Source organism: Helobdella robusta, assembly GCF_000326865.2.
Source record: "Helobdella robusta unplaced genomic scaffold HELROscaffold_7, whole genome shotgun sequence".
Classification (NCBI taxonomy): domain Eukaryota; kingdom Metazoa; phylum Annelida; class Clitellata; order Rhynchobdellida; family Glossiphoniidae; genus Helobdella; species Helobdella robusta.
In genome coordinates, this window is record NW_008705398.1 from 1,713,169 (window position 1) to 1,723,863 (window position 10,695).

The 10,695-nt window shown below is 33.3% G+C and overlaps 3 protein-coding genes across 3 annotated transcripts in view; 2 read left to right on the forward strand and 1 right to left on the reverse strand.

Moving 5' to 3' along the window:
* The window catches only part of HELRODRAFT_69505 (hypothetical protein), a gene marked incomplete at both ends in the record, with an annotated part of 9,075 nt that extends 2,968 nt beyond the window's left edge, over nt 1-6,107 (reverse strand). Inside the window, 7 exons of the mRNA XM_009030588.1 lie at nt 350-418; nt 906-1,012; nt 1,489-1,594; nt 2,152-2,242; nt 2,722-2,856; nt 3,564-3,668; nt 5,974-6,107. Of these exons, the coding sequence (XP_009028836.1) occupies nt 350-418; nt 906-1,012; nt 1,489-1,594; nt 2,152-2,242; nt 2,722-2,856; nt 3,564-3,668; nt 5,974-6,107 (747 nt within the window). The remainder of the gene's footprint in view (nt 1-349; nt 419-905; nt 1,013-1,488; nt 1,595-2,151; nt 2,243-2,721; nt 2,857-3,563; nt 3,669-5,973) is intronic.
* A 385-nt stretch (nt 6,108-6,492) lies between these two features.
* HELRODRAFT_135380 (hypothetical protein) lies at nt 6,493-7,035 on the forward strand (the record flags this gene model as incomplete). Its single annotated transcript, XM_009030757.1, has 1 exon — nt 6,493-7,035. A coding segment is annotated over one exon (543 nt), but the record flags the coding sequence as incomplete, so codon positions are not given.
* A 1,089-nt stretch (nt 7,036-8,124) lies between these two features.
* The window catches only part of HELRODRAFT_164796 (hypothetical protein), a gene marked incomplete at both ends in the record, with an annotated part of 10,377 nt that continues 7,806 nt past the window's right edge, over nt 8,125-10,695 (forward strand). Inside the window, one exon of the mRNA XM_009030758.1 lies at nt 8,125-10,649. Coding sequence (XP_009029006.1) covers nt 8,125-10,649 — 2,525 coding nt within the window. The remainder of the gene's footprint in view (nt 10,650-10,695) is intronic.

The window sequence follows — 10,695 nt, forward strand, 5'->3', positions numbered from 1 at the left end:
AGAGATACTGAGGGCAATAATTATCATATTAGAGATACTGAGGGCAATAATTATCATATTAGAGATACTGAGGGCAATAATTATCATATTAGAAATGATTAATGACTTTAAAAATTATTTTTAAAATGATGGTAACAACAAAGATTGTATAATAAAATAATAAAATTAGATGATGATGATAACAGACATACAAACACACACACACATGCGCGCGAGCGCGCACACGCACGCACACAATCACACACACACGCACACATTAAAACAAACTGACAAATAGTTAGAACGTTATATAAATGAAAAGTGAAATTAGATGCGAAAACTGGAAAAAAAAAGCCAATTCAATTGAGACCTTTCCAAGGGTGAGGAAGTTGATTGTCAGTAGGAGAGACAAGCACTCTACCAAATCACTCTCGTTCGACTGGGACCACAAATGCATGGAGTGATAATTTGAAAATGGTTAAATGTGAGGATGAATGAAAGAATGAATGAATGAATTAATTAATTAATTAATTAATGTGTGAATGAATGAATGTGTGAATGGATGAGCGAATGAGTGAATAGTTTTATGAAAGATTAAAAAATGAATGGATGAGTGAATGAATGTGTGAATGGATGAGTGAATAGATGCATGAGCGAATGAATAAATAATTATATGAAAGATTAAAGAACAAATGAATGAATGAATGAGTGAATGAATGAATGAATGTGCAAATGGATGAGCGAATGAATGAGCGAATGAATGAGCGAATGAATGAGTGAATTAATTAATAAATAATTATATGAAAGAATAAAGAATGATTGAATGAATAACTGATGAATGAATAGGTGAGGTGAGGATATAAAATAAACTTTGATAGTAAAGGAAATAGTATCAGCCAATCAAATGGATAGATAGCCTCACTGACCTCAATCCTCTCGAGATATTTCAGGAGGAAGGTCCAAACTTGGGTGGGCGTGTCCATGAGGAGGAATTGGAAGCCGGCGGCCGTTATGTAGGGATCCGAACTAGATGCTGAAGAGGAAGAAGAAGAAGAGGAGGAGGCTTCACTGCAAATTTTAATTAAGTCCATTTATGAATATTAATTAAGTCCATTTATGAATATTTACTAAATTCATTTGAATGAATATTTACTAGTTTCTAGCAATTAGTCTGTTTATTTTTGTTAGAAAAAATTATAAATAAACACATTTGATGGAACACACACACACACATACAAACACACACACACACCCCACACACATGAACACACACACACACACACACACACACACACACACACACACACACACACAAACCCCACACACTTGAACACACACACACACACACACACACACACACACACACACACACACACACACACGGACCAATCCGAAGAAACGCATCCACAAAACAGTAAAAACATACACCACACACGCAGCAAGCAAACACACGCACACAAACAAACACGTACAAACAACACACACACACACACACACGCACAAGCAAACAAACATACTCAAGGATGAGTCCGGCGTAGGTTAAGACGTCGATGACATCTCGGCTGATGTTTGAATTTTTGACAACTTGTGAACGAACCATGTAGTGTAATATGTACTAAAAATTAATAATAATATTATTATTATTAATTATTATTATTAATAATAATAATAATATTGTTATTATTATATCATTATTTTTTGTATTCCTATCATTATTATCATACAGATGTCATAAAAATAAAATAAAACCCAATAGCAGCAATTAAAATAATCATAACACAAATACAACAAAACATGAGTAGAAATACAAAAATATAAAACCTGAATAACACAAGCAAACACAAATTTAAATACATTATAATAAAAAGAATACAAACTAGTACAAATACAATACAAACACACATACAAATACAATACAAACACACACACAAATACAATACAAATACAATACAATACAAACACACATAAAAACTTATACAAATACAATACAAACACACATACAAATACAATACAAACACACCTACAAACTTATACAAATACAATACAAACACACATACAAATACAATACAAACACACATACAAATACAATACAAACACACATACAAATACACATACAAACACACACATACACATACAAATACAATACAAACACACGTATACAAAGACAAGTACCTCCCATCTCTCTTTAGCATATGCATCAAGGAATGCAATATCCTTGCGGTACTTATCTGGCTGCAAACCTACACCCAACCATGACCCGCCCCTTAAAAAATAATAACAATAATAATAATAACAACAGTAGTAGTAGTAGTAGCAGTAATAGTAAAAGCAGAAGTAGAGGTAGTTGAAGTAGAAGTAGTGGCAGTAGTAGCAGCAGTTGAAATTGCAGTAGTATTGGTAGAGGTAGTAGAGTGTTGCCATTTTTGCCTATAATTATTTATTTTTAAGTTTAAATACTGCTTCAGATGCAGTATCAATTAATCAACAAGTCTTAATGACAATTTGGCACATCTATATATTCAAATTCAAATTAAATTCAAAATTTATTTAAAATCCAAAAACACAAAATGAGAAAAAAAACAGATTGTGCGGATTTGAATTATTATTGAATTTAATAAAAAAACTTATATAATAATATATAACTATAATTACATAATCATAGCTATAATTACATAATTATAACTGAGTAATAATATATTATCAGAAGTTAGGAACTGGATAGCGATAACTTGTAGTACTCACCCTCCGCAGAGGACAACTTTGAGATTTTTCTTGAAGGCATCGTCCAGTTTGTAGCCAGCCAGTAGGCCAGGCTGTTGCGAAGACTCCCTGAATATGTACAACTCCTTGAGGACGTCTAGAGTTTTCGACTTCTCACTGATTTAAATAGTAAATTAGAATTAAATTATCTAGTAAATCAAAAACTAAATCAATTAAATATTAAATCAATTAAATAACTTGGTGAATTTGAATCGAAGAATTTTCATCAAGTACACGTAAAAAAAAACTACGGCCTAAGTATAAAAATTCACATTATTTGAATAATAAATAACTCATCGACTGCATTCCCTTTCAGAAATTAATCTTTTCACAATTTTCTTGTTAGAATTTGTTAATGATATAAAATCAACAGCAGACAAGCGGCACATGGAAACACGTACAATTCAATGCATCACACACACACGTGTTGCAAGTTCTTTCGATAAATAATAGATTCCAGTTACTCCAGCAACTGCCCTTACCAGCTTGCATTCATTAACTTAACAATAACAAACAGCTAAATAATATTTAATCATGAAATGGGTAACATTTTCGGGAGGCAATTAAAAGTACCACCAGAAAATCGTATTAAAATTAAAAAATAATTGTCTATAATTTAAATGAAGCACGTTGTTACATTTTAAATAACCAGACAATCAAATCAATCAATCAATCAATCAATCAATCAATCAATCAATCAATCAATCAATCAATCAATCAATCAATCAATCAATCAATCAATCAATCAATCAATCAATCAATCAATCTTTGTTTAGCTTGACAACCAGACAACCAAATATAAACAAATAATGAACTAGACAAACCTAGAATGTTTGGTATTGATCCAAGACAAGACCACTGACTTTGTGACTGGTTGCTCCAGGAATAAAAGCCTCATTACAAAAAGTTTCGCTAACTCTGGCAGTTCCCTGACAATATTTTAATTCACAATTTTTTACCACATTGTCATGGACTATCTCCAGACTATCAACTAGTAGAAATCTAAATGGTCTAAATAGAATAAGAAAACGCTTGTTATTTCTGACATTATGTGTCATACCAGGAAAAACTAAATTACCTATAAATTAAAATCCATAGAAAAAAGTTAGTCTCCTCATTTTATTTACATGCCATACATCAACCAATCAATCAAACATAGCTAGTTAGAATGAGACTAGAGATAAATTGCAATGATTACATAATTGATTTCATTTTAATTAGTATTATTTTTATGAGAATTTCTTCTTACATTGTCAGTCAAGATAGAATTTTTATAATATTAACCAAATCATCATCAAAGCTGTTGAGAACAATAACATTACAAGAGGCAAAAAGTTAATAAAACAACATCATAAGATCATTGGAGAAATATGTCAAGTGACCCCAAATATATAATTAACCGACAGAGATTTTACAAAGTCGATCAACAGTTTTCAAGCAAATAAATAAATAAAAATTACAATTTTTTTCTAATATTTTTCCATAAATTTAAAACCAAAGTTCGTCTAAATTCTTAAAAATTCATGGAATCAGAACAAATATGGTTGTAAGAATAAATGAAGATTAAAGTAATGATTTGATTGGTCGTTAGTTTTTAATCCCTGACTTTGTAACTAATCAAACACAGGTTAATAAAATAATTAGCCATAAAATTCCTAATTTACTGATTTTCTTTGTTCCCTTCTCCTATAAATAAACACGGTCTTCTACATAGTCTAACTTGCTTTTCACAGAAAATTTTCTTTTGTCTAAAAATTTTTAAAATATTCTACCTAACTAACTTCTAGTTGCAATTGTCTGAATAGTTCAAAATCAGCAAAATGGTTGACACGGATTATTTCAACAACTCGAAAGTAGGATGGAAAAAATTTGTTGGGGATTTGTTCAGGGAATTTGCAACAACCACGACAAAAACCCTGCTTCCCAACACATCGACAGTCCCCACCGCAACATCGTCTCTAACTTCACTAACCAGTGCAGATTATGGAAATGCAGAAATGCCGGTGATGACCACAAACGGCAGCATTGATTACTACAATTACTACTTTGATGGCAACACAACTTACAATTCAACATTGGTCCGAGATAATTGCAATTCGGCATTCTACTATCGAGACACTCAGGGCATTTGTGTTATGACAACTTTAGCTATTTTACTGACAGTTGGACTGTTTTTCTTGGGTTAGTTTTCTGTATGATTTTGGTAAATATTACACATTTACTAAATGTTTAAAAAATTCATTTCAATAGAACTAAATTTTTCTTTTTCAGTATTTGTTTTTGTGTTTGCCTATGCAATAAAAAAATTGAAGCTGCACGTGAAGAGGAAGAACTATGAAGAATGTATCATGATGGGACACATCCCGAGTGTGAAAGTCATTGGTGTCAAATTTTTCGAGGAGACACCTGTATCTTACTACAAAAAAACTTCCGCAAATGAGTTAACACCTCAGAAATTTACAAATCGTCTTTATGAGCCAGAAAAACTTCCAATTTGATTCTGGAAATTTTTATTTTATTTTTTTTGTTTTTACGATTAATTCATCAACATTGCCATTAATTTAATGACAATGATAATTACTCTGCTCTAATTTCATTAATGAAAATAATTATCATCAATATTTTGTTATTTGCTTGAAAATTATTGATTATTTATGTAAAAACTCCATTGGTTAATTATATATTTGAGATAACTTGACATATTTTCCCAATGATCTCGTGATGTTGTTCTATTAACTTCTTGTCTTTCATACTAATAATATTATTACGATAATAAACTGTTGTAATATTATTTTTCTCAACAACTGTAATAATGATTTGGTTAATATTATAAAAATTCCATCTTGACAAAGAAAAAAAAATTTTTGTAAAAATAATATTAATTGAAATGAAATTCCATCGATTGTGTCTCCATTACAATTTATCTCTAGTTTCATTCCACTAACTATGGTTCATTGATGTATTATTGTATGAGTGTAAATAAAATGAAGAGATTAAATTAAATTAACTCATTTGTATGGATTTTGATTTCCAATTAATTTAGTTTCTGTCCTATGACACAGGGCTAATATTGCTGATAGCTTAATTTATAAGCAGATAACATATGCATATGCATTTTGTTGTATTGTATAACATATGCATATGCATTTTGTTGTATTGTATCTTATTCTTAGCCAAGCAAACTAAATTTTTTAAATTTAATGAACTATATTTATCTGCAAAAAATTTGAAAACCTGAAAACGGCCAGACATGCTGCCGGATAGTTGTAGAGCTGAACAATAGTCGACTGTGGCAATGACTTTATATAACTACGAAGGTCTTTGAATTCAAACTTTTTCAATACCGGCTGTATCAGGTTGGAAGCCATTGCTTAAACAAAGTTTACTTTTCATTATTTTGCAGAGATGTGTTGTATCCACGTCCTTGAATATTAACGAAAAATCTAAAGATGTTAGATAGTGCGAGACATTTGACGACACATTGTTTACATAAAATAATTAAATTTAAGTTTAGCGTTTAAACAATCTGTCATTATTACATCTGTTAAAAATAGGACTTGTTAAACATTCTACGATAATAATTAATAGAGTTGAGTTTTCTTTGCAGTTTACAGATTTTAATTTCGTTATCGCCCGGTTCATTAAAAGGAGGAGAAGGGTTTTTAAATGCAGAAAGGCTCTGAACATGATTTTCCGGAACTTATGGGTGCAAAAAGCGCGTTGGTAGGTGAGCGACCCAAGTTGACGAAAATTGGTAAAACTCTTCTGGGTGTTACAGGAATTTCTTTTGGATTGTTGTGTGCAGCAACCACTCCATTCTTACTGCCTGCCTTCCGAAGAATATGCCTGCCGTACGTTCCAGCTACCGAAGTTCAGATGAAAAATATTTTTCAAGCTTTGTCAGGTCGAAAAGGAAATTTGATTGATCTCGGTAGTGGAGACGGTAGAATTGTCATTGAAGCGGCCAGGCAGGGTTTTGTGGCTGTTGGAGTTGAACTCAATCCTTGGCTAGTGGCTTATTCGAAGTTTCGATCTTATTTAGCTGGAACATCGAAAAATACAAAATTCAAAACGAGCAATTTGTTCAAAGAAAGTTTATCAAAGTATGACAATATCGTGATATTTGGAGTTGATAGCTTAATGGAGCCTCTTGGGAACAAACTGAAAGCTGAAGTGACAGAAGATTCATTAATTATAGCTTGCAGATTCCCATTTCACAACGACAACAACGTTTCAAAAAAGTACCATTCCGTAATTGGAAATGGCATTGACACTGTGTGGACGTATAAAAAATCTGATATATCATAAATTAATCATTTAATAGTTTTTTCTATGTAATTGTAATTATTTTCCTGAAATACTTTACCATTGTTTTATTTTATACCATAATTTCATACCTTGTATTACAGTTTCATTTTTTGCGACGTTTCGATTGGATATGTTGATAAAACTATCAAATTTTTCAAAAAAAATTTCAGATTTAGCATAACCAGTTTTTATTGCACGCCAATATGGTTACACAAATGTTTGTCGGCGCTTGTTGCAAAAATTTTCACTTAACCTTATGTCTGCAAAGATGGTTTAATGAATAACTGAACAGAGCTGCGTAAGAAGGAACAAAATATTGCGTTTCATAATTGGAAACTAAGTAAATGTGGGTCAGTTGGTCAAAAGCATTGTTACAGGGCTTACAGATAGAAAATTGAAACATTGAATCACGCGATTTTATTTTACAGTAATTTGATTTAACTTATTCGATTTTATCTGGCACTAGCCGAGTCGAAAAGCAATTGCGTCGACTTCATTGCTATCTAAGCAAATTGTTAGGTTTCCTGTTAGGTTTCCTTGTATTGGTTTGTGTGTATGTATGTTTTGGACATATTCTAAGGGCTAACTTTGCGACGACATTGATAAAATTTGTGAATAATTCATAGTTGTATCCGCTGACTTCTCCGATCATGCATATTAAATGAGATGACTCAGTTCTCTATTATTCTCAATTATTAATTAAATTTTTCTAAGTCTGTGTTTATAGAATAAAAATATATTCCAATTCCAAGATTCAAAGTTTAGGATGCTCAATTTGTAATTTTGTTCATTGAGCCTTCCGTTAAGTTTACTTTTAGTAAACATAACACGTAGCAAAACCGGAAATCGATAATAATCATCATATGTACTTCTAATTTGCTTTTTGCTTGGACTTCTGAACTCTTCGGACCTTTTTTAAGTTACCATTTAATTAATGTTAGGTTCGTTTTTCATTCAATAAGTTTAATCTTGAGTTTTAACTTATTGTTTTGTTTTTTAATTAGCTACTCAAATTCAATCAGTTCTGCACTGCACTACTAAAAAAACTGAAGTGCTCAAAAAACACTAAAACAGAAAATGTCATCTGAAATACCCTGGAATGAAGATGGCTCAAACGAAAACGGATATGATAACAATAATAATATTACAACTGCACAGAATCAGGATGACTTCAGTTTGCAGCACCATTTAGTAGATAGAAATGATACTTTACAAATTCAGCATTCCTACAGCAGCAATTATAATTTCAATGAGGATAATAATAGTTCTTCACCTGCACTTGGTTCTCAAATGAACGCCTCTTCAGATCCATTCCAAGGGCCACCACCTATACATGTAGCTACAAATCCACCTCTAGGTACTACAACTGGTATTCCAATAAGTAACCAATTTAGAAAATTTACACCTAGAACTCATGCTAATGCATTCATGTATGCTGCAGCTTCATATGTTACACCTGTGCAATCTAGCTTAACTAATGTCATTGATTCTTCAGCGTGCTCAGTGAGTGAAAGTGCTACTAAGGATGATAACAAAAGTCAGGAGTCGTTACATCCAGCAATAAAAGATCACACAGATACTCATTCGTTAGAAGAATCATTTGGCCAAAATCATGTGGCCGATAGTGAAGTTACTCATCACAACCAACTTTTTCCGTCATCTTCACAGGCTGTAGTTGGTGCATTAGGCATTGCATCTGCTGAAAAATCTATCACAGAAACTCTTTCAGAACTGACAGATTCATCTGCTCTAAATAATAACCCTAATGCTAACAATAATGTTGAACACAATGCAGTCACATCTAGTAGATTTGATCCATTCATCTCCCAAAGCATGACAGGTAACTTTGATATTGCTAGCTCTCATAGTGCATCTGGTAACTTTGATATTACTAATCCTTATAATACAGTCGATAAGTTTGAGGCCACTAATCTTCAACCTGCAGATCAACCTTCTGGGGATTTCAACTCTGCATACCACCACTTGTTACATAGAAAACCTTTAAACCGTGAATCTATGATCTCTCCTGCTACAACACTCTGGGATAATGTAGATGTGCCAAATGCACCACTTGTAAAATTACTTCCTCAGTCTGAAAACAAATTATCTCCTTTAGCTGAGAATGGTCTCGCTGCCAATGTGGGAGGAGCAAACAATTTGATACTTGATGATAAATTATCAGGACATGATGTTGCAAACCTCCAAAATACTGGAACAGGTCCATCCTACAATCAGATTTCTGCCGGGACTACTCAAAGTAAACAGGAAGTCATGCCTCTTGTAATACCACAGACAACATTTGGTGGTACTTCTGCCACTCAAGTTCCTTCACTTTCTTCTCTTGTTAATAACGATGCTGCAATTTCTTATCAGAGCAGTGTTGTGGCTGGATTGACAAGCAGTCAACTTCATATTCAAGAAAATAATGTTCCACAAAATAGTAAAACAACTGATAAATCCACATTTCAACACCTGGAACAGCAGCCAACTTCAAATCTTCCAGTGCAACATTTTCAGAATTTTGATAGACAAGCATCTCTAGATAAGTTGCACCATCCTCAATCATCTGAACCCAACGCATCAGCATTTGTACTGGTAAGTTCTGCATCTCATACATCAAATATCAGACCGACCACAAGTTCAAATTTAAATTCATTTCAGCAACCCCCGCTCCAACACGGACCACAACAAGCAGTTCAGGTGGGACCACTTTCAACTGCATCTTTGGTCTCACAGACTTCGCATACATCTCACATTCCGTCAAATCCAGTTCAGTCTACTCAACCTGATGTAATATCAAAGCCATCTGATCATATATCCAACCAAGATGATTATGCCCAACGACCTGATTACACACACCGACCTAATTATTCTGATAATGTTGTTCGTAGTCGTCCATCATCAAGGTCGTTGCAATATCCAGAACCTCATAGACCTTTGTCTAGACCATCTTCCAGACAGATGATGTTTCCATATGATGAACAGAAATCTTTCTCAAGACCTAATTATTACGCCAATGATCGACCTCATTCTAGGCCATCTTCCAGGCCACCTTCTCGACACAATGATTACTATCCACAACCTCTGCCGAGGCATGAACCACCAGTAGACAATAAATATAGCAATCCCAATTATTATGTTGCAGGTGTTCGTCCGGATTCAAGGGGAAATATAATTGCAGATGAAAATCTATATGCACAAGGATCAACCAACGTTTCAAGGTCTTCATCCCTCACCAACTCTGCTGTGGATAACAAAGGAAAATACCAAGAGGACAAACCTCTGTATCCAGATAGTCGATCCGAACGTTTTCAACATCCAGATGATAGCTCAAGGTACTACGACGATCGACCTAGATATCCAGAGGATAGATCGAGACCTCAGTACCCTGACGATAGGTATGACAGATCAAGACACCCAGATGAGAGATCAAGGCGTCGAGATGATTCAAGGTCAAGGTATCAGGATGATCAAATGAGGTACCCAGATGACAGGCCGAGGCGACGAGATGATTCAAGGTCAAGGTATCAAGATGACAGATATTCAGATGATAGACTGAGATATCAGGATGATAGATCGAGATATCCCAATGATTACTCAAGGTATCAAGATGATAGAAACAAATATCCAGATGATCGATCAAGATAT